Here is a 25,663-nt window from a genome sequence, read left to right on the forward strand (position 1 = left end):
ACTGAGAGATGGACCGAATGCAAAGCAGTAATGATAAACAGAATAGTGCATGGCCGCGTATATAGCAATACCAAAGCTAGAGCTACAATATATAAATAACACATAGCTGAGAGGATAGAGCAGATTGGTACCCCGAGAAAACTTTGTCAACCGCGGCGAAGCCAAGGTTGACAATGCTTTTTCGAGGGGTATCAATCTGCTATGTGTTATTTAATTTATTATACTGAATGTCCTATAACGGTCTTTTACAGATTACTTTTATTGTAAAAATACTTCTAAAGTATTTTCCATGACGTCGCGTACTGTACATAACAACGTTACGGGTATTAGAAAAAAAGAAAGTTAGGCAAGATGTTTATTATTTTTATTTTGACAGTCAAATAATAAAATCTGAGCCAAAACGTAGAACTCGAGCATTGTATTTAATTACTTGATGTGATTTCAATTCATTGTACTTTTAATTATCGATTTTTGATTGGTCTGCACGAGAGGGTAACATTAAACAAAATTGTCACCCGCTCAGCCATGTGATAGAGTAGAGTAACACCCTCGCATTATCCAATCAAAATCTGGCATTTTAACGTCAAGTATATAGACAATAACTGTTTAGTGTCTTTAGATATCAGCTGTATTTGTACGAGGCAAGAAAACAAGGTGTATGCGAGCTTTTAGCGAGCTACTACACCTGTTTCGAGCTGAGTATATATACTAGTATACAGATACAGCATAGCGATATCTGTAGGGCTGTATCTATATAGTAGAACTCCCAATTGCAGGATAAAATAAAATACATTATCGGTATCTAGATGACATACAAAATGATTTCTCGTACCGTATGCCAAACTTTAACATACCGGCATTCCTTCTTTCGAGACAGCAGACGGATTTCGAAAGGCCTTCCACAATCGTTGGTGGAAAATACCTCACTAGATGCCTCCAAGTTGGAGGTACTGAGCTTAAACTGCACTAGCAGACTGTTTAACTTTTTAACTTGAACTTTCTGTATTAACTATAGTATAGACTGTCAATAATGCGAAGCAGACGTAAGTTGTGAGTAAAAGAGGGACGAAAAATACGTACCAAAGGAACAGTCAAACTCATAAATCGAAAATAACCTGACAACGACATGCCTTAAAAAGAAAAGAAAAAAGATAAACAGAAAAATAATAGATCACAAGACACAACATAGAAAACTAAATTAAGACTAGGCAACACGAATCCCAACAAAAATTTGGGGTGATCTCAGGTGCTCCGGAAGGGTAAGCAGATCGTCATGAATTATCAAGTTTTGTTTGGAATAAAAAAAAAAAAAAAAAAAAGAAAAAAAAGCGGTAGGGGCAAAAATTCGTAATTTGTTCCGATTCCTGTGTCAATTTTACATGATGTTAATATCTGACATCAACTTCCAAGCATAGTTTATAAAATGGGTGTATTGAACAGTTATGTCTGAATATAAAACTTTTATAGAAAGTTACAGGTAACAAGATAAATGGCTCTGGAATACTGGAAAATCAAGTTTTTGTTGGAACCCTTGTTAATTATACGTCCTTGGAAACTACAAGAGGATTCAACATTTCCATTATGTACTATTCTCAGATTTCTTTTGCTAAATTCTGAGTGTTTAAAACGGAAACGACACGTGGTTGGATCCACCTGCGAGGTAATTCGAATCCGCGTCTTTTTCCCGCGAGATTTCCCATTTGCACCGATAATGACATGGCGCAGGAAGTTGAAACTGGTTGGTTTACAAACAACACGTATTATAGTCGCATGCTTTTGTTTGTTTACATTCTATTATTTTTTTCCTGCAAGATAAATTCTTTGAGTCTTTTTCGAAGCAGTCACCAACTTTAAACATAATGTCATTAGATAATTACAGATATGACCTGTCAAAGTTTACCTTTCACTTGTGCGATCTTCCCACATTATTTACATTTTTAAACATTATAATAAAGTCATTAAAATTCAGTTTGTGTAATATTGATTAAAGTATTAGCTGTATAAATTTTTTGGTTCATTTCGGTAGTACTGATCATGAGTTTATAGGGATATCTAATGACCACTAGTGACCCTGAAATTGACATTGATGATTGAACTTTGAAGGACATTGATCTTACATGTAAATGTGACACCAGTTACAGCATATGTTGATAACAGTTTTTTTTTATTTGCACATATCTTTGTAGGAATGATTCAGTTATAAAGCATTTATATCATGTCAGAGAAATGAATTGAAGTAGGTAATGAAGGGAAAATGGTTCTTTCACAATACTACGTCAATAGACAGCTTTCATATACGTGCGCTTTTATAAACATTTCCAATGTCACAATAATAATGTTAATATATATCACAGAATCAATTGGCGTTGAATAACCATTGGTTTAGTGGTAAAACTCAATAATTTAAAAAACCTCAATATTGGTCTAAAAGCAGGGTACCTGTTCAAATGTGACAGATTCTCATACATTTGTACAGGTCTATATTCCTTACAATTGATGTGTATATGTGTAATGAATCTTGCATCAGGAGACCACACCTTAAAATATAGGATTTAGGATACCAATGCTAACAATTATAAAATAATGCTGGGGATATCACATGCCTTCTTCATGGAGACTTCAGAGTCTGTTTAATGTTTAATGGCAGTACTGTTCATCATCAGAAAACCTTCTTCGCTCAGAACACTTGCAAGTCTGTCAGTAACATCCTCTACTAACAATATCAGGTTTTCATTAATTTTGACTACAAATGTATATATTACTTAATGCTCTCCCCTGACAAAAAACCTAGAATGCCACTCTGTGTTTTTACTTAACCCCACAAAAGACTAACTAAAGACATTCAAGCAAGCTTGTTTCTTCCTTACAATTGTTTTAGGTGTAAGTCAAATACTTTACTAGAATGACTGGTTTTAAGATATTCAAGCGTTCAGATTTACTGTTGGCATTACATTATATTGTATCTTAAATTTGCACTTTTACATGATGTTATTATCTGTCAATCAGACATCAACTTCCAGGCATACATGTAGTAATATAAAATGGTTGTATTGCATACCTGCCAAGTTTTGAAAGTGCCCATGGGGGTTTTTGTGCGCGACAACAATTTCAAAGATTACAATTCTTTGCGACGACTATTTTGCATGTGCTGTTTTGTGGTCTAGAAAAGTGTCATATTTGTAAGATGAGCTTACATGCCTTTTTCTTAATTTTATTTGCATGATTCTAGTTATTATATATCAGCAGAAAAGATGAACATGTAGCTGCAAGACCAGGAATTAATTTCATGTGTAAGGATATTAAATAATTGTTGACTTTTCCAATTTAAAATTATGCACAAAGAAAGACCTTTATCAGGTTGGGAACAACACCTAGGGGTATCCCCTCAATGTAAGGACCTTTAAGTAAAAATAAGCACATATTCATATTATTTGAAGAAACTTTTCCCCAAGAATTATACATCTTATGATCTATCTGGTATAATATGGTCAACACATGTCCAATAATTTTGGTATGTTCTTGGCCTAATATTTCATGTATATCTTCTTTATTTTTCAAAATAATTGGACCCTACATTTAGAAAAGTAGTTCTAAATATAATGTCAGAATTTCCCATTTTTAAGTTAAATAAAAATCTACATTTTCATTTTTATTCAGTTTCACAGAAGTAAAATGACCCCTTGACTAAGGGAAGTCCCTCATTTAAGACATTCCTCATGTGGTTTTTTTTTTGTTTTGTCCATGTGAAAAATAAAGAATAGTACATTAAATGATTTGGTATTTAATTACATAAATAACATTTGTTACAGCAAGTCTAATATCAATAAAGTAGTGAATAAACTACTATTTATTATCTTTATGGTAGTACTGCATCATTGAAGTTTGTCAATCATTCATGCTTTTATTTTTATTCTGTGTAAGAACCTCCTTGCAGGTGAAAAACCATATGTCATGTTCACGATTTTAAAAAACAGAGGAATTCAACACAAGTTCAAAATCTAGGATGTTAGAATTATCTTGAGAGAAAACGATTTTGATTGGCTGATCAATTTGATCATGAGAAACATAGAATTTGATTGGCTGAACAAGAATGTCTTCCTTGGACACAGTTCAAAATCGGGAACCATCATATTTTTTCGTGTAGATTTTCACAAAATCGTGTTTTAGAGGGTTTTTCACGATCATGCAATCGTGACAAAGGGTCAAAATCGTGTAATACACGCCTAAATCGTGAAAGTTGGCAGGTATGGTATTGACCAATTATGTCCGCCAAATTTTATTTTTTGATGTGGTTGTACATTGTATATTGGTATCACCTTGTTGCATACCTGTCAACTTTCACGATTTAGGCGTGTACTACACAATTTTGACCTTTTGTCACGATTGCACGATCTTGAACGTGGAAAACCCTCTTAAACATGATTTTGTGAAAAATTACACGAAAAAATATAATTGTTCTCGATTTTGAACTGTTCCCAAGGGAAGACAATTGTGTAATTCAGTTTAGGAATTTGGGGCCAAAATTGGGCCAAATACATGTAAGCATTTTTCTAGTTTCCAGACAATATCTTATGGAACGGTGCATGGATCTCTCTGAAATTAGACCACAATGTTTCATACCAGAAAGTGATGGTTATGATTGGCTTTCAAACTGTTTTTGAATAAGGGGCAAAAAAGAGGGAAAAACAAGAGTGTCCTGGTTAATGGACAATTACTTTAAATTCTAATATGACGTGCTTCTTTCGCTTTATGAATAAACCCATGCTCTAAATCCAATAATTTTTTTTTGCACATGCGTATATTGACTACTGCAGAATGATGAATTTTATCAAATTAGCATGCATTTAATATAATTCATTAACTCGAAACACTTCCAAACTCTTAAATGTCGTAACTGTTCATGCTGGCTGTTCAAAAACTCCTCCCTCTGAAAAATCATAGTGCCAGTTGTTTGCTTCTTTACAAACAAAAAGGGAGGTTCATGAAAGAGCCTACACAATCGCTTTACCCTTATACACATCGGACATAGAAATTACCTTAATTGTCCTAATCAAAATCGAAATAATTGATGCCAGCTATACTTTATTGTAGTTTTAACATGGGTAGGCATTATATTTATCGCTTTCGCTCGGGCAAAAATAATCACGAATATAAAGCCTACCCATGTTTAAACTACAATAAAGTATAGCTGGCATCAATTATTTCTTAAGTAAAATTTTGATTACCTCCCTTACACTGCTTTTAAATTATTAAATGGGTAAATACAGCATGGTGTATCGCACTATAGCAAAAAAAAGTGAATAAAAATTCAAATCATATAACCAATTCTAAGTTCTTTACTATACTTATTCTGTGTCAGAAACCTTATATGTGTCAAATATTTAATTACAATCCAAATTCAGACCTGTTTCAAGCCTGAATATTGTGTCCATTTTTGCCCCAACTGTTCAGGGTTTAACCTCTGTTTATCCTAAAACACCTGTTTATAGATGGACTTGTCTATGATAAGCCAACGGTTTAAACTCCACCCAGTCAAGTGATACGTGTATAAATCAAGTAACTTTGGAAAGCATGAATCCCCAATTTTGAATGTAAACTCATGGACATGTAAATTGTAGCTCAAATGGTCTAAATATATTTCTCTTTCACCAAAAGTTTAATGTCAGCAAATGTTTTGATTATTTTATGTAAATAATGACATAGAAGCCCTTTTTGTAAGTTATGGGTACTTTTTTACATTAGTTCTAAATAGGAGTAGGGGAATTGGTGTTCTGACCCCTGAAATGACTGATCAATAAATCATCATGGAGTTTTCAGTAATTCACTCAATTTTCAGACTTATCTACTGTGGTAAATTCAGTACTATTCATACAATTAATGTGCAGTCCATAAAGAACTGTTACGTTTATGATTGTCATCAAATAGCTTTCATTTACCTACAGGTACGAAACAACAACATATTGAATGATCTTAAAAGTAACTGTCAAAACAGTCCTGAATTGACAACTAGAAAAAATCTGAAAAAAAATAACTAAAATTATAACAAGACTTCATATTTTTAGTTTCAGACATTTAAGATGATGATATGATCAAAATGACTGTTTAAAATTTTAAACTTAATTCCATTTACTAGTGAAAAATAGCAATTTCAAAAAATGTAGTAATCCTGAAGGTATTTGATAATAACCTTTAAAATGAAATTAGAAAGAAGCAGCATGACTAGTTTGTCAAATTGACAACAGAAATATAAATGTTGAACATCAATTTGATTTGTTTACTGACAGAAGTGCCATGAAATATTTTCCCAAACCTAGATTGAAACTAAATCAAAATACAAAACAAAAATGCTTGACATTGAACAATAGTCAAAACAAACCAACATTACTGTCTAATACTGAGTTAATTTGCATGTACCATGTCTGCATGAACATTTGATTAAGGCTTCACAACTTACTAATTCATTGTTTCGATTATTTATTCTGTTCATGTGGGTCAAACCTGTTTTAATAGAGATGGCATAAAATGTTCAATGTAGGATAGAAAACTTAAAGCACATAGTTTTTTCAGTGACTCCCTACCTCCTCTCCCCCCTCTTAACTTAATATTGGAAAACTTGATTGACCAATAAGGATATATATACAAAATTGATGTCAATTAAACAAAATTGCAGCAATTTTGCCCCCCCCCCCCTCCTTTCCAAACTTTTTGAATTAAGTTTTTTTCCTTCATTGATTTTTTGATGTCGTCCCTTATTGTAGGACATATTTGATTTGTATGACCGGATTGGTTAAAAATAGACATTTAAATTTAATTTCATAATATAACCTTAAAATGTTCAAGCATGTACTGACTGTTTTGCAGATGAAAGAAAACTACTATGAAGACGGTTGAGAGTATGTATAGTAATGACTGACTGTACCACAGATGATCCCAATACTCGGCAGGTCAAGGGGGTCTTGGCAGTCATCAGTACCTTTATTAAACAGGTAACGTAAAAATATTTACAGACTTATTTATTTATGTCTTTGGAAATATTTCAGGGAAGTGCGAAACAAACACCAGAGTGTCACAGGCTCTTAAAAGCTCTTAGATTTTTAAAACACGCCTAACTTTTTTCTTGCAGAGATATCTGAGATATGCAAGTTTCCAGCATTTATTCTCATTATTTTGAATTTTTCAATGGTTATTTATTTTTTTGACACTTTAGATATTTAAATGTCCAGCATGTTGAGTTATTGTAAATTAGTTGTGGTGTTTATGCATGCTCTAAAGTTAGATTGTTTAATTATATATATCCTACACACCATCTAATGGCTCTTAGTATCCAAATCTGTTATAACTGAACTCTGTATATAATTTGGTAATGAGTAAAAATTATTGTCTCTTATAAAATTAGTTATTTTTTAAACAAAAAATTTGAAGTCATCCCAATTTTCAATAAAATGAATAATATCTCTTGCAGTTTAAAATTAAATAATTTGCTTAATGTTTTAAACTATCAGTAACCAAAGGTTATGAAACTTTAACACAATGCTTATAACCACAAAACTCGAATGATTTGTATATTGGTGGCATCACTGTAATCATTTTAGAGTTATGCCCCTTTACAAATGGAACAATTGCTGAATTTTTAGTTTCTGTTCTCTTTAGTTTGACTCAACCAAATGTTATGAAATGTATACAGACCAAGTGTGAATTTTGGTGGTGTTACTTTTACTGTTCTAGAGTTATGCCCCTTTATAAATTGAAAATTTTTCATTTTTTGTTCTTTACTTATGTTTGCATTATTCATATGGTATGAAACTTATACACAATACTTATTGCCATATAACTCGGATAAAGTACTATTTTTGGTAGAGTTACTGTTAACATTCTCTAGTTATGTACCTTCATAACTTTATATAATATGCAAGCAGATGCATCACCTGTTAGTAGGGTGCCCAATCAACAAATTTTATCGATTTGCCTTAACGGAATAACACACGGCTATATTTTATATCGTTGGAAAGAGGAGAACAAGCCTCATCGAAATATCGTTGTCGTCGTATCCTGCCGTGGTCACGTTTTTTTTTAAATAAGAGTCAAAGCTCAAAGCAAAAATTCAAGAAAAATGCACAGTCACATTTAGATAGCTCGTTTCTCCTACATATATGCGTTTGGAGCAAAATAAAAAGTATTAATTTATAGGAAAATATCTGTTGTATCTACATTTAGAACTTATTTTATATTTTTAACGCCAAAAATGACTTTAGATTGACTTTTTTGTATATGGGGTGCAAATTTGAAATTTTTAAACAACTGTTACATAACAGTGACCTTGACCTATTTCAATTTCTAAATTTGATTTTTTGGTATTCAATTCAATACAAGTAAGATCTTAAGATGTTTTTTAGATCTCAACTTTAATCATTTGTCAAAAAAAAATGTGTTTTTCACGTCTTTTGATAGTCAAGTGTTGGTCAATTTCTAGGTAAAAATCAAATTTCTGTTATTGGGTGTGAAAGAGTATATATAAATGAGTTTTTTTTTCGAAATTAACGTAGGACTTGGTTGAATATCAAGCTCTGTGTATAGCTTTGCTTTACAGAAGTAAAAAATAGTGCAAACAGAGAAAAGGGGAAGGGGGGGGGGGGGGGGGAGAGGTAAAGTTATGAAAACAAGACATGTATTAAAATAGGTAAAACACCCCATCCTCCATATAATATTAAATGACTAAATGAGCAACAATTGGCTATATTGTTTACAAGTATTCCAAAAATATAATTAGGGAGAGGGTTATGTACAGCACCGATGTATTTTTACAAACAATTGCAAACAAAAAACGCGTGAGAAAGCAAAGAAACATTAAAAACTTATAAAATGAAGACAAGCAGACAACAGCATGGCAAACACACGAAAAAGAAAAACAAATACAAATAGAAAATTATGATCGAGGCTAGTATTACCTACTTCATTATATGGTCTCCTGTAGTTTAATCCCACGAACCAAGCCAAGGGTAGAGAACATATGGCAGGTTTTTTATTATTATTATTTTTTAACATATTTTTCGGAATCCCCACTAGATAGATTATTACTATATTTCCCACGATTTCAAAATTGAGTATATATTTTACCGGTATTTATTGTTTTGAAAATATTATGGACTGCTTAATTTTCATTCAATAGCTAACAATGATTTATAAGGTACATACAGAAAAATGAAATCTTATACATCGTCATCTTCGTCGTAATCAATGTTTCTAACTGCAACCAGACGAGTATTTACATTTTGACATGTGTCATTTGCCTGACATGGGCATAAATATATATACAGGATAGATTTTGTTCGGAGCAAATGGCACCCTTTAAAACACAGATTTCCCTTACAAGTACAAACTAAATCTTGCAGAAATTCGGATGACATATGACCTTCGAGGTAGATAGGAACAAGGAATTCTTCTTTTCCCATTCGAACTAAAGAGGAGAATGTTAGGGTAGTTTTGCTACATGGGAAGACATCAAATTTATGTCTTGAGTGAAGCTCTTATTATACATTGTTTAAAAGTAGATTCACAAGGAGGAAGTTTGACAAGGGAGAAATTTTAAATTGTAGCCAATTTTACGCTCAATTTGTTTAGGTCACGGTGATCTATTTTTAGTTTTGACATGAGATCATTCAACCTGACAACAAGATCTCGAGCTGCATCTATAGATTCATCGATGTCACAATTCGAAAGGTTTGTCAAATCGGTGAACTCATCTGGGTTGTCCTTCAAGACTAAAAAGCAGTGCACTTACTGATCCTAAACAGGGCCTATTACGTTGTATCGCATCATGTTACAGCATGTGCGGCTGGTAGAACGTTACAGATGGCAAACTGAGACTTTTACATATTTCGTGGACATGTACTTAGCGGCGCAAATCTTGTATACAGGTAAAAGTGCCTCTTTGAAACCATAGCTCATGCGTATGCTGCATGATGTGGATGTAGGGAACGCATAATATTAGAACATTTGTATCTTGTGACTTTGTTATTATCCTACCCTTGATTCCTTTCGATGACCTAAGGATTTGATTTGTATATTGCAATTATAACAAAACCATCAATTCAAAAAAAGCAATTAAAGTTATAAAAAAAACTCTTGAACAGCATGTAAAATCATGCGAGTATCTACTTCATCGGGCGTACAAAATAATTCTTAAAACCTGATTTAGGGTCCTTGGAAGTGCTAGCTAGACTATTGCTTCCTCATGTATCATAGTAACTGTTGATCTACCATGATGCTGAACAATCGATTCGCCAAGAAATCTGATTAAGGCCTGCTAAATCTCACTGACTCAAAGAAACTTTTTTCAGTCAGGAAGTTGACGACTTCTATATATGACCTGAAACACTTTAACAGACGAACAAGAACTTGATTCAGCTTTAAAATAACTGCAGTTGTGTCTGCTAGTGTAAGATTTATAGCAAGAATGGTGCCGGGTACAACATTTTGAAATCATCAGTACGAAGATGGTCTAGGTCTGACGCATCATGCATGCAATAAACTAAACTCTTTCCGTGCTCCCATAGCCTCGATAAAGCTTTTGTTTGTGCTTATTCCTTGCATATTAATAAGCAATTCAGTAGAAGAACCCTGATATATAACACACTTATCCCATTGTATTTCATTTCTACTTCGTGTCGGGCTTGATGGGCATAGTTTAACATGTTTAACATGACTGAATGTGTGCCATATTCCGGGTCTGAAACGTGACCTAAGGATTTGATTTGTATATTACAATTATAACAAAACCATCAATTCAAAAAAAGCAATTTAAGTTATAAAAAAAACAAAAAAATATTTCCAATTGCAAAACAACGATCTTCAAACTAACTGGACTAATCCAAATATACAAATCGACCACACAACAAGCTTAAAAGAGAAATGAAGTCAGTGACAATTGTCCTAGTTAATGACCTGATAGTGTAAGCTACAAAATGATTAACGACACGAGAAAAGGCGTGTTTGAATCAAGGCAGAATTATCACTAAATTTGTGTTTTAAATTGCTGTTTTCTTCTCGGCGATTAACATTACACGAAAGATATTTGGCACACATATGAACCATGTCTTATTGGTGAAATCAGAGTAAAAATCCTGTGAAAGTAACACGCAATAAATTTTCTTTCGTTCAAAATTTGGTAAATTTCAGCTAAAAAAATAGTCTTACTTAAATCATGAAATACTTAAACTTAAATTATATAAATCTTTTCAGCTTTTGTTATATGATAAATTTAATTTTTAAGCTAAATGATAAGTATCATTTGAACAAATAACACAGAAAGCAATAATTTTATTTTTTGTGTTGAAGATGGCCTGTATGATCATGTATCTGTGGGTACCCTAAGAAACCACAAAATTTTGCAAAACGTGACCACGGGAGCATACGACGACATTCATGATTGGAAAATATAATGATTTTCCAATAGTTTGCATATAAATATAGCCGTGTGTTATCCGTTAACTTAAACTCGTTAACTAGACGTCTTTTTCGATACTGGGCACCCTACTATGTGTGCTATGGACACATTTCCCATTTATTGTTGACCTTCTTATGACATTTGAAATTGCTTAAGAATAACCATTTTATAGATGGTGGTGATAGGTGGATGGTTGATCTATTTCCATTGGCAAATTGAATGCATATATATTCAGGATGTGAACAAGTTAATATTAAAATGTGAAATGCATATCACTCCTGCTTTGTTATAGAGTGACAACCTGAGGCATATTTTTAACTTGTTAGTTAACGAAGTAGAAGTCAGCAGAAAATCATGTTACCTTAGCGACATTATTCTCACTCAGAGCCATCCATACTACATATATACTATTATTCCTTAGATGAGAAGCAACATTATTCTCACTCAGAGCCATCCATACTACATATGTACTATTATTCCTTAGAGCCATCCATACTACATATGTACTATTATTCCTTAGATGAGAAGCGACATTATTCTCACTCAGAGCCATCCATACTACATATGTACTATTATTCCTTAGATGAGAAGCGACATTATTGTCACTCAGAGCCATCCATACTACATATGTACTATTATTCCTTAGATGAGAAGTGACATTATTCTCACTCAGAGCCATCCATACTACATATGTAGTATTATTCCTTAGATGAGAAGCGACATTATTCTCACTCAGAGCCATCCATACTACATATGTACTATTATTCCTTAGAGCCATCCATACTACATATGTACTATTATTCCTTAGATGAGAAGCGACATTATTCTCACTCAGAGCCATCCATACTACATATGTAGTATTATTCCTTAGATGAGAAGCGACATTATTCTCACTCAGAGCCATCCATACTACATATGTACTATTATTCCTTAGATGAGAAGCGACATTATTCTCACTCAGAGCCATCCATACAACATATGTACTATTATTCCTTAGATGAGAAGCGACATTATTCTCACTCAGAGCCATCCATACAACATATGTACTATTATTCCTTAGATGAGAAGTGACATTATTCTCACTCAGAGCCATCCATACAACATATGTACTATTATTCCTTAGATGAGAAGTGACATTATTCTCACTCAGAGCCATCCATACAACATATGTACTATTATTCCTTAGATGAGAAGTGACATTATTCTCACTCAGAGCCATCCATACTACATATGTACTATTATTCCTTAGAGCCATCCATACTACATATGTACTATTATTCCTTAGATGAGACGCGACATTATTCTCACTCAGAGCCATCCATACTACATATGTACTATTATTCCTTAGAGCCATCCATACTACATATGTACTATTATTCCTTAGATGAGAAGCGACATTATTCTCACTCAGAGCTATCCATACTACATATGTACTATTATTCCTTAGAGCCATCCATACTACATATGTACTATTATTCCTTAGATGAGAAGCGACATTATTCTCACTCAGAGCCATCCATACTACATATGTACTATTATTCCTTAGAGCCATCCATACTACATATGTACTATTATTCCTTAGATGAGACGCGACATTATTCTCACTCAGAGCCATCCATACTACATATGTACTATTATTCCTTAGAGCCATCCATACTACATATGTACTATTATTCCTTAGATGAGAAGCGACATTATTCTCACTCAGAGCCATCCATACTACATATGTACTATTATTCCTTAGATGAGAAGTGACATTATTCTCACTCAGAGCCATCCATACTACATATGTACTATTATTCCTTAGATGAGAAGCGACATTATTCTCACTCAGAGCCATCCATACTACATATGTACTATTATTCCTTAGATGAGAAGCGACATTATTCTCACTCAGAGCCATCCATACTACATATGTACTATTATTCCTTAGAGCCATCCATACTACATATGTACTATTATTCCTTAGATGAGAAGCGACATTATTCTCATTCAGAGCCATCCATACTACATATGTACTATTATTCCTTAGATGAGAAGTGACATTATTCTCACTCAGAGCCATCCATACTACATATGTACTATTATTCCTTAGATGAGAAGCAGCAAATACACAATTTTAACTTTTTGGTTTGACCTGGGATAAAACTTGTAATCTATTGCCCACAAGCTAGATGTGCACACTAAGACCACTCAGGAAGTCAGAACACATTCCAGTTCTATTAAGATTAACATAATTTCAAATTCATTATAAGGGCCTTGTTTATAATTGAATCAATGCCAAATTTCAGCTCTTTTCTCAATAAAAAATAGACCATGTTTTATTTTTTATAAACGTGTAAATTTTGTGGTCATACTATATGGTATATAGTGTGTCTTTCTTTCACAATAACCCTAGTTAAAGATAACACATCTTTTTTCTTATCAAGACAATGATTCTTGGAAACAAGAATAATGTAGACATTGCATTTTGGAGTTGAAGCTGCACAAAATAAAAGGGATCACAATGGACTCCAATAAAGTGTTATCTCGTCTCTTGATAGTGCTTATGATGCTTAAGAAATTGATTAAGTTGATATATACATTTGTTTATCATTAGTGCCCTAGTCAGCAGTACCCTGTAGTAATCACCCTGCCTGTCTCCATTAAAAAAAGGTTATACATAGGTACAGGTTTTATAGGCTATTCCTTATTGATTTTCTGTGAGTTTTTGTTCCCTATTGATTTTGAATTCATAGTTACTAAAAATATTTTAAATAGATTTAAATTTGTGCAGGAAAGGGGGTTTTCTGGATGCTAAAAATAGTACATATACTACAAATGGGATTGAAATCTGTTACATATAATGAGAGAACCATCCCTATTCATTTGAAGGACAATGTTAAAGTTACTTAGGATTGTCCCACATTTGTACAGAAAATGAGTTTCTGGAAGCTTAATCAATTACTTTATATGGCATTGGAACCACTTGATCCTAATACTGTAAATTCGGAAATTATTGCGTGGATTTATTATTGCGATTTTGTCATTTTAGACTAAAATGCGTTTTTAATTTTTGCCATTTTGAGAAAAATCCTGGTTAATTCATATAAAAAATTCCAAAATGCGAGTTTTAATTATTGCAATTATAACTTATAAGCCTGTCGCATTTTTCGCAATAATTAAAACATCACAATAATTTCTGAATTTACAGTAATAGAAATGTAAAAAAATATGTATTTCCCGTAACATTTAATGAATATTTAAGCCATCAGATCTTCTTTTGAAGTTGATCAATTATTCTAAGATTTTGAGGACTTCTTACAGAATATTTTTAGAAGTTTTCCGATTTTAATGTTTATAAAGAACACAGTTCAAACAGAAATTGTTAAACTTATCCAAATTGTAATGAAACTTTGTGTGTTTTGAATTTGATCCCTTTTGAACTCATGACAAGTGTCTGAACTGATAAGAGTTGATGCAAGTAAGACAAAACTATAAAAGTCACATGCTGAATATGATAAATGTTAGGAGTCTGAATAGCATATTATATGCATGTATCTATAAATAATGTTTTGGAAAATTTATAGATAGAACATTGTTTTTATTGTTATTTGTTTCCCTGTGCCCCACATTAAAACATGCTAGTGAGACCCTTCCTAGCATGTCTGTTTTCTAGGTTATCAAGGTTATATTTAACTTTATATAATTACTTATAGAAATTTTCAAGAAATTTTCAAAATATTTAAAATTACTACTCAGTACATCTAAAATGTGTTTCAATGCATTATTAAAAGGGTCTGCAATTTTGAGTGAATGATAACCTGGATACACCCAAGCTTACATAAATAATAAATAGTTTCAAAATCTGAGTAAAGTTTCCTGCTTGATGGAAATTTTCAATGATTTAGTAAAATTTTAGGAAGGGTAATTTATATAGTACAATAATTATGGTTCAAGTACTTATTTTCTCTCATTCTACCTTTGATTTGTCCTGTATTAGACAAATTTCACAAAATGAGAAAATTTGAAAAAAATGTACTTCTTATAAATTTATATTTTGTATACATTTGAATAACATCCATTTATATAAATTTTGCATAGAATATTATATTACATAATTAAGAAAAAATGTTTGAAGAATTTGATGAAAGTGGATAATGTCAGCTGTTTATTTATAACCTAAATTAAAAATAAAAACTAAAACATATTAATTGTAGAAATGATTTATTTGTTATACCTTGGTGCATGTAAACAGAAGTTAAGACACATCATGACATGTTTTTCACCCTTCACTGATGATTAGTGTAATTTATTGCAATTAAATATGCAAGCTTTCAATTTCACATATTATTTTAAGTTAGATTTTTATTGATAATAGGAAAAACCTGAAGTACTTCCTTATAAAATGAAGTGTAGTTTATAAACTGGTTTGTAGATGTACATTGTATGATGCATTAAATATGTACCACTTTCTGGTTAACTGTTCATTGTTAAAAAGAGAGTTTAGAAGGAAGACATCCCAGAAAATAAATTTGTCCAAAGTGCAATTTTGTATTGATTTAATCTAGAGAATTTAACCTTGGAAAAATATGTTTATGTGAAAATAGATGTGTTGGGAAAACTCTATGTATACATGTGAGTAATATTCTTTACTTTCAGAAAAAATACACCCTTGCATTAGCAGAATGTGAATCTGGTAAGTTTAATATTATTCAATATACTGGTAAGTCAAGAGATTTTGTATGATCAGCAATGAGACAACTATTCAACACAAACCTCAGGAGGAAAATATCTACAAGTTTTTTTTTAACCAGGTTTTCTGAAGGAAATAAAGTTATTGATTTTGGGCTGAGCGGGCAGGCAGCTTCTTTTGTTTTAGCACATTAAGTTCTCACTTCAGTTTCTTGTTTAAAAATTAAAAAAAAAAAAATCATATTATATTCACAGTATTTTAGTTTTTATACGACCGCAAAAATTTTAATTTTTCGTCGTATATTGCTATCACGTTGGCGTCGGCGGCGTCGTCGTCGTCGTCCGAATACTTTTAGTTTTCGCACTCTAACTTTAGTAAAAGTGAATAGAAATCGATGAAATTTTGACACAAGGTTTATGACCACAAAAGGAAGGTTGGGATTGATTTTGGGAGTTTTGGTCCCAACATTTTAGGAATTAGGGGCCAAAAAGGGCCCAAATAAGCATTTTCTTGGTTTTCGCACTATAACTTTAGTTTAAGTGAATAGAAATCTATGGAATTTTGACACAAGGTTTATGACCACAAAAGGAAGGTTGGGATTGATTTTGGGAGTTTTGGTTTCAACAGTTTAGGAATTAGGGGCCAAAAAAGGGCCCAAATAAGCATTATTCTTGGTTTTCGCACAATAATTTTAGTATAAGTAAATAGAAATCAGTGAAATTTTGACACAAGGTTTATGACCACAAAAGGAAGGTTGGGATTGATTTTGGGAGTTGAGGTCCCAACAGTTTAGGAATTAGGGGCCAAAAAGGGGCCCAAATAAGCATTATTCTTGGTTTTCGCACCATAACTTAAGTATAAGTAAATAGAAATCTATGAAATTTAAACACAAGGTTTATGACCATAAAAGGAAGGTTGGGTTTGATTTTGGGAGTTTTGGTCCCAACAGTTTAGGAATAAGGGGCCCAAAAGGGTCCAAAATTGAACTTTGTTTGATTTCATCAAAAATTGAATAATTGGGGTTCTTTGATATGCTAAATCTAACTGTGTATGTAGATTCTTAATTTTTGGTCCCGTTTTCAAATTGGTCTACATTAAGGTCCAAAGGGTCCAAAATTAAACTTAGTTTGATTTTAACAAAAATTGAATCCTTGGGGTTCTTTAATATGTTGAATCTAAAAATGTACTTAGATTTTTTATTATTGGCCCAGTTTTCAAGTTGGTCCAAATCGGGGTCCAAAATTAAACTTTGTTTGATTTCATCAAAAATTGAATAATTGGGGTTCTTTGATATGCCAAATCTAACTGTGTATGTAGATTCTTAATTTTTGGTCCCGTTTTCAAATTGGTCTACATTAAAGTCCAAAGGGTCCAAAATTAAACTAAATTTGATTTTAACAAAAATTGAATTCTTGGGCTTTTTTGATATGCTGAATCTAAACATGTACTTAGATTTTTGTTTATGGGCCCAGTTTTCAAGTTGGTTCAAATCAGGATCCAAAATTATTATATTAAGTATTGTGCAATAGCAAGAAATTTTCAATTGCACAGTATTCAGCAATAGCAAGAAATCTTCAATTGCACAGTATTGTGCAATAGCAAGAAATTTTCAATTACTCAGTATTGCACAATAGCAAGAAATCTTCAATTGCACAGTATTGTGCAATAGCAAATATTTTCAATTGCACAGTATTGCGCAATAACCAGAAATATCTAATTGCACAATATTGTGCAATAGCAAGAAATTTTCAATTGATTGGAGTTATCTTTCTTTGTCTAGAATAGTAGTTGAGTCAACTTAAATCATTGTTTTATACAATTTACAATGTATATTCACTTTTACTACCAACTGATAAATTAAAACAATCTTTATCATTCAGTGATAACAAGCACCTTTTGTTACATTTTAATATTTTATGATGTATTTAAATGAGTAGTTATTGTTGCAAACTCCATTAGAAATTTGAATTGAGATCAGTTTTGGAAAAAGGGAAAGGGGGATGTGAAAAAAAATGGGGGGGGGGGGGAGGTTAAATTTTTCTCATTTCAGATTTCATAAATAAAAAGAAAATTTCTTCAAACATTTTTTTGAGAGGATTAATATTCAACAGCAAAGTGAATTGCTCAAAGGCAAAAAAAATATTTTAAGTTCAGTAGACCACATTCATTCTGTGTCAGAAACCTATGCTATGTCAACTATTTAATCACAATCCAAATTTAGAGCTGAATCCAGCTTGAATGTTGTGTCCATACTTGCCCCAACCTTTCAGGGTTCAACCTCTGCGGTCGTATAAAGCTGTGCCCTGCGGAGCATCTGGTTCCATCTGGAAATTAGTCAAAACATATAGTAAAATCTTTTACTTTACTTTGACATACATATTTTCATTCAATCAATGAAAATCAAATTAATTTTCAGCAGGATGTTTCATTCAGCTCTGAAGTCATGCTTTAATAAAAATAACAGTATCTGACTGTTTAATGAGGTTTGTCTTGAGCAAAAACAAATAATGGGGAAATTATTTCAATATTCAGATTCAGGAATTATTTTTTAAAACTTAATTATTTGATTTCATAACCTCAAAGGAAATATGTTATTTATATCTTTGGATTGTTTATAATAACGTGCAACATATCAATAAAACCTATATCAATACAATGTTGCAATGTTTGATGAATAATTTACATGTTTCAGTTAAATGTTTTTATAGACACGGTAATTATATTTTAATGTATTGATTTTAAGCAATTCAAACATTTGGAGAACATGAGAAGTTAAAAGAGAGGAAGATTAAGATTTTGTGCCACCAGGGGGACTTTGATCATGCATATACTATAGCAAAACAATGGTTTGAGGATCAACCACAGGTATATATACACCTTTATGGATCATGGTTGATTCTTTAAATTGATGAATGTGTATTAAAAAGGTTTAAATCAGCATGACCAGACAAATCCTTGTATTAAACCAAACATAAAAATGAAAACAGGAACGGCAAAAAGAAAATGGCAGTACAACAGACTACGCCATCAAACAACAACTGGATCTATACAAAAAAATAGTAGCAAAAACAAACACAAACAGCATCAAACAACAACTTGGTTCATTCTAGAAAATAATAGCACAAACAACAACAAACAACACATGAGATAGTCTGACTGGGTACAGACACACAATGTGGTCAGACTAAGCTGCTTGACATGCAACCAAACCCACCCTTTGTCTATCTATAGACCATATTGGTAAGAGTAAATCACACAATACTTCAATTTTATCTCTGAACTGCAAGTTTAATTTTGTTTTAAAACATATTTAAATACATACATGCATTGTACAAATGTTTATAATTAGCTCGTCTAAATCACTGTACCTAAATTATCACTTGGCACTTATTTAACATTTCTTTTATTGTTTTACAATTCATTGTCTTTTCAATAACCTTTTTTGACAAACTGAGACCAAAGGTTTATAAGGACTTTTATTACCCCAGAAATTAAGTTCTGTGAAAACTATTTAAATTTAAATAATTATATTATATGAAAATCCATAATATCAAAAATGTATTCAAAATGATTTAAACTATATTTTAATGTTATGAGTGTTCGATCCAAATTTACTTTGTAGTAACAACATGCACATTAAAAAAAAAACATTAGAATTATATGAGAGAAGCTTTGCTTTAGCTGGTTTCATGATTTATATATTGTTGTACATGTATTGAAATTAACATTGAATTAAAAAGTGCATTTTTACATGATATGCATTTCTTTATATGTTTGTCGTTTCAGAGTACTCTAGCAGCTAAAGAAGTTAAAAGATTACAAGTTGTTATACAGGCCTTACAAGATGAGGTAAAGTTTCTAACAATAAAATATTTACTTTATTTTTTTAAATGAAAAAGAATCAGTTGCAGCCATGTAGGCTATTGCCATGGATTGTTATCCCTTGTGTCTGTGTCTGATTTGTTCACTCGTAGATGAACTATGGAAGTCCAATATTTTATCCAACTTTTATCAAAGATTTAATTATTGACCTCTTTGTAGGTAAAGGTATGTCATAGGATAATTAAACTTGTAGGTACAATCTTTATTAAGTCTCCCAAACCCCAAACAAAGTTTGGAGACTTATTGTGTTTGCTCAGTTCTTATTATTTTTATTATTCTTCTTCTTTTTCTTCCGCCCCCTCTTGTTTAAAACACATCAAAGGAAATATAGGGAGAGTCCATGGGGGTCACCCCACCCCCTCATGTTTGAAAAACTTTTAAATGGTTGAGATCCCACCCCAAAACCATATATGTTCTTGTATGGGACAATAAAACAAATCAAGTGAGTTAAAAGGGAAGGCAAGGGGGGTCACCCCCACCCCCTCATGTTTGATAAAATGTAAATGGTCCAAGATCTCCACCTCTAAACCATATATATTCTTGTATGGGACAATAAAACAGATCAAATGAATATGGGACAATAAAACAGATCAAATGAATATGGGACCATGGGAATGGCGAATTATGGGAGCTTTGTTTGGGAGACTTTGTAACAGCATCCTGTTACAATTACTTCTTGTTAATCATTATCCTTGCTTGTCTTTTAGAAAACATAATTTTGATGATATATATAAAGTTCAAGGTCACTTGAAAGCATCCTATAGAACAGACATTTATGACATAAGATTACTAGCAGATAAGACCTGTGTGTGTATGACAGTTAATTTTGTGCACTATTTTTGATGGATTGCTTATTTTTTTGAATTATTTTATTCTTTAAAGACATCATATTATGCATAATTAATATTTTTGATGCAGGATTCAGATGAAGATGAAGAAGATTTGGAAAAACAAGCAGCTGGCCAATCAGAAGATACATCTTCTTCATTAAATAGTGAAGAAAGGAGAAGTGTATCTCCTGATAAAGTGCCTAGCAATAATGATGTCAGACCAACAGGTAAGGTAGTCTTTATAAGGGGGTGGGTTGGAAAAGGGGGCGGGGGTATAATGGTTGCAAGATTTTATTTTTTGAATAACTAAACATTGATGTCCAAGTTTTACCAAACTTGATTTGATAATGCCTTATTAGATGAAAAAGGCCCCTATTAATTTTGAGGTCACTAGGCCAATTGGCAAGGTTACTGCAACAATTAATAAATGAGTGGATTTTGGTTTATGGATGTATTTTTTAACCATATATCCAACCTTCACTAAACTTAGCTGGAGGGTGCCACTTGTGAAAAAATCAAGACTTGTTGGTCAGTTCGTCAAAGTTCTAATTCACAGTATCTACAACATGTACAAATTGACTTAAATTTTCTAAAAAAAAATGTTACAAATCAATATCTTTTGAGCCACAAATTAGATCTTTACCTGTCTTTGGTGGTTGCTGAACCATGGGATGAAAAAAAACCCACCTTTTTTTCGGTTACTGGGTCAAAGATCAAAATGACAGCAGTATTAAATGACTGCAATTTAGGCATTTTTTTCCACCCATCATTTGACATAAATTGCCAGCAGACTTCACCAGTCGTCATTTCTTAAATATTTTACATCTTCCATTTGCTGTTTCTTGACATAAAGCAAGGTACTTCAGTTAAGTTACTGGACATCAAATCTAAGCAAAAGACATAAAGTGTTACCAGAACTAAACTTTATGTTGAAATGCTCTTGTTATTTGTATAGTTTGTAAAAATATATTTTCAAACAAATCACAATTTACAATAAGTTATTAAAACATTTAAAATGAACTTGTTTACACGGTATGTTATTGATTTTCTGGATTTTATAAAAAAAAAAAATATAGAACAATAAAAAAAGTTAAAACATATGAGTAAGGTTTCTGAGGTAACATCTTGTCAGTGTAATTTTTTTTTTTAAAGTTCAACTTATTTGTTTTCAAGTTGATATGCAGGTCCATGGAATAAATGGTATGATACAAGCTTGAAATGGTACTGTAAATTCAGAAATTATTGCATGCATTTATTATTGCTATTTTGTAAATTAAGACTGAAATGGATTTTAATTTTTGCGATATTGAGAAAAATTCTGTATAATTCATATAAAAATTTCTAAATGCAAGTTAAATTTTTTACATTTATAACCCTGTTGCATTTTTTGCATTAATAAAAACTCTTATTGTAGAGCTTCCTTGTTGGTGTGACTTCTGTGACATGAAATTTACCTCAGAAACAGAACTAGAAACTCACTGTCGAAGTGACTTACATAAGAAAAAGATAACATCAGATGAAGATGGGCGGTGGAGATATCGCTATCCTCCTAGAGGTCTTTCAAGTGAGGAATACACAATATGTAGAAGTTTTATGGAGTCAACCAAATGCCATCTTGGTGAAAAATGTACTCAGGCCCATTCAAATGAAGAACTTGAGGAATGGAAAGAAAGATTCAAGTACAAGAAAGAACAGATGAAGATTGCTAGAGAGAAACATCTACATGGTACTACCTATGCTGAACAACTGATGGAAAAGCTGGTTAATATGGATAATCCAAAGTCACTGGTAGGTATTTCTAGTTAATGAAGTTCTATATTAACATAACTTCTTTATATAATCATTAAAAGCACAGGAAAAAACATTTAGCTGAGAGTTGGCCTACTAATTGATCTAAAATATATAAAAGCCTGCTCATTATGACTGTATCGCTTATATTCAGTTGCGTTTTTATACCCCATCTACGATAGTAGAGGGGCATTATGTTTTCTGGTCTGTGCGACCGTTCGTCCCAATTCAGGTTAAAGTTTTTGGTCAAGGTAGTTTTTGATGAAGTTGAAGTCCAATCAACTTAAAACTTAGTACACATGTGCCCTATGATATGATCTTTCTAATTTTAATGCCAAATTAGAGTTTTGACCCCAATTTCACAGTCCACTGAAAAAAAAATGATAGTGCAAGTTTCAGGTTAAAGTTTTTGGTCAAGGTAGTTTTTGATGAAATTGAAGTCCAATCAACTTAAAACTTAGTACACATGTGCCCTATGATATGATATTTCTAATTTTAATGCCAAATTAGAATTTTACCCCAATTTCACAGTCCAATAAACATAGAAATTGATAGTGTGAGTGGGGCATCTATGTACTATGGACACATTCTTGTTGAATCTGTATTTAACACATCCACATAGATGATAGATTTTATTTGTCAATATTAAACTTTCACCTTGTATTTTATCTTTTACAGATGGTACAAAATGTTGAATATGCAAAAATCCATTTGAACTCTGACCTGAAAGTCAGTATGACATCAAAGAAATGCACAAATGCTTGGACCTTTACACTTACTAGCAAGGTAGGTTAATATTTAATGTTTAAAATCTTTAAGATAACAAGTGAAAATAGGGATTTGTTTCATGGAAATTGCCATGGTTTTAAATACATAGACTACATTTTATATCATGAACAATTTTTGAGAAAACATTATTATAAAAAAGAAAATGTGGTATGATTGCCAATAAGACAACTCTCCACAAGAGACCAAAATAACACAGAAATTAACAGCTACAGGTCACCGTAGGGCCTTCAACAATGATCAAAGCCCATACTGCATAGTCAGCTATAAAGGGCCCCAAAATGACAATGTTAAACAATTCAAACGAAAAAACTAAACAAATAATTTATATAAAAAAAATAAAAAAATAGTACTTCACCATATTTGTCACATGAGATATTGCAATACCGCTGTCATCATCTGGGGTTGTAAACTTTTTTAAAAACTGGGGGACCAATTTCATAGAAACTTTGCTGATGGCTTTTTAGGGTATTTAGATTATAGTAACAATATTTTTTGTTTATCAAACAACATATCATAAAAATTACACAAAGGGTAAATGGCAGTTAATTGGATTATTTTCAAAATATTGCATTTTTATTTTATAAAAAAGTGTAAATGAAATATTTGATACAATATTATATATAAAATGATATCATTACAGATACCCCTACACAGAGTAACCTTATTAGATGACACAAACAGAATTTACTTTTACATTGCCAGTGTATCTGTGGGACCAAAGAAAACCCAGAAATATCAAAATATAGAAAATAATTGTCAGGAATGGGTTAGTCCTGATTATAATAAATCTGCAGCTGAACATGTTTATAGAATAAAGGTAAGTTTGCACAAAATGGATTTTTGTGTCTGAATATGAAAGATAGACATTGTTTTAATGGGTGTTTCTAGTTTACACCATGCCTGATTCAAAGTTATATATTTGTCTATTTAGAAGGGTGTTATTTCTAGAATTTTTACTAATTTTAGAATAATGCATGATAAATTGCGGATATTCAAATACATTAAATGACATTGTGATGTACACCATGTTTAGCATCTTTGTCAAATATTACATCCTCCATACCATACTGTTGTCAGGTCATTAAAGATTGCATATTTTGGCGTTAATATTGATTCACTTATAGGGTCTTTGCATCGGAACTAAACACATTTATTCAAAACCAGTTGTTGGCATGACACGGGTTATGTTCTTGTCATTTATGTTATGATGGTATGATACTAAACTCCTAACGGGAAGGATTGTGCCTGATGTTCATATGATGAAATCATAATCTTTCAGTCAGTTTAATTGAAGTCTGGAGCTGGCATGTCAGTTAACTGCTAGTAGTCTGTTGTTATTTATGTATTATTGTCATTTTGTTTATTTTCTTTGGTTACATCTTCTGACATCAGACTCGGACTTCTCTTGGACTGAATTTTAATGTGTGTATTGTTATGCGTTTACTTTTCTACATTGGCTAGAGGTAAAGGGGGAGGGTTGAGATCTCACAAACATGTTTAACCCCGCCGCATTTTTTGCGCCTGTCCCAAGTCAGGAGCCTCTGGCCTTTGTTAGTCTTGTATTATTTTAATTTTAGTTTCTTGTGTACAATTTGGAAATTAGTATGGCGTTCATTATCACTGAACTAGTATATATTTGTTTAGGGGCCAGCTGAAGGACGCCTCTGGGTGCGGGAATTTCTCGCTACATTGAAGACCTGTTGGTGACCTTCTGCTGTTGTTTTTTTCAATGGTCGGGTTTTTGTCTCTTTGGCACATTCCCCATTTCCATTCTCAATTTTATCATAATAAATATACAATATTAGGTCAGTGTCAGAAAAATATCAACTTTTTAGCTCACCTGGCCCAAAGGGCCAAGTGAGCTTCTCCCATCACTTTGCGTCCGGCGTCCGGCGTCGTCCGTTGTCGTTAACTTTTACAAAAATCTTCTCCTCTGAAACTACTGGGCCAAATTAAACCAAACTTGGTCACAATCATCATTGGGGTATCTAGTTTAAAAAATGTGTGGCGTGACCAGGCCAACCAACCAAGATTGCCGCCATGGCTAAAAATAGAACATAGGGGGTAAAATGCAGTTTTTGGCTTATAACTCAAAAACCAAAGCATTTAGAGCAAATCTGACAGAAGTAAAATTGTTTATCAGGTCAAGATCTATCTGCCCTGAAATTTTCAGATGAATCGGACAACCCGTTGTTGGGTTGCTGCCCCTGAATTGATAATTTTAAGGAAATTTTGCTGTTTTTGGTTATTATCTTG

General features: G+C 32.3%; 1 protein-coding gene across 4 annotated transcripts in view; it reads left to right on the plus strand.

Annotated features, from left to right (window-relative positions):
* LOC143045882 (putative helicase with zinc finger domain) overlaps nucleotides 1–25,663 on the plus strand; it is a 61,949-nt gene that overhangs the window by 13,452 nt on the left and 22,834 nt on the right. Inside the window, exons 1-9 of one of the 4 annotated variants that reach the window (XM_076218702.1) lie at nucleotides 1,687–1,738; nucleotides 6,862–6,986; nucleotides 16,085–16,121; nucleotides 18,862–18,983; nucleotides 19,905–19,967; nucleotides 20,919–21,057; nucleotides 22,245–22,618; nucleotides 23,297–23,404; nucleotides 24,048–24,224. In XM_076218702.1, the coding sequence (XP_076074817.1) occupies nucleotides 6,906–6,986; nucleotides 16,085–16,121; nucleotides 18,862–18,983; nucleotides 19,905–19,967; nucleotides 20,919–21,057; nucleotides 22,245–22,618; nucleotides 23,297–23,404; nucleotides 24,048–24,224 (1,101 nt within the window). In that variant the 5' untranslated portion in view covers nucleotides 1,687–1,738; nucleotides 6,862–6,905. Of the gene's footprint in view, nucleotides 1–1,686; nucleotides 1,739–3,130; nucleotides 3,291–6,861; nucleotides 6,987–15,925; nucleotides 16,061–16,084; nucleotides 16,122–18,861; nucleotides 18,984–19,904; nucleotides 19,968–20,918; nucleotides 21,058–22,244; nucleotides 22,619–23,296; nucleotides 23,405–24,047; nucleotides 24,225–25,663 lie in introns of those variants that run through there. The other 3 variants (XM_076218704.1, XM_076218705.1, XM_076218706.1) reach the window with 3 other exon arrangements.

This window comes from Mytilus galloprovincialis, chromosome 9 (assembly GCF_965363235.1).
Source record: "Mytilus galloprovincialis chromosome 9, xbMytGall1.hap1.1, whole genome shotgun sequence".
Lineage (NCBI taxonomy): Eukaryota > Metazoa > Mollusca > Bivalvia > Mytilida > Mytilidae > Mytilus > Mytilus galloprovincialis.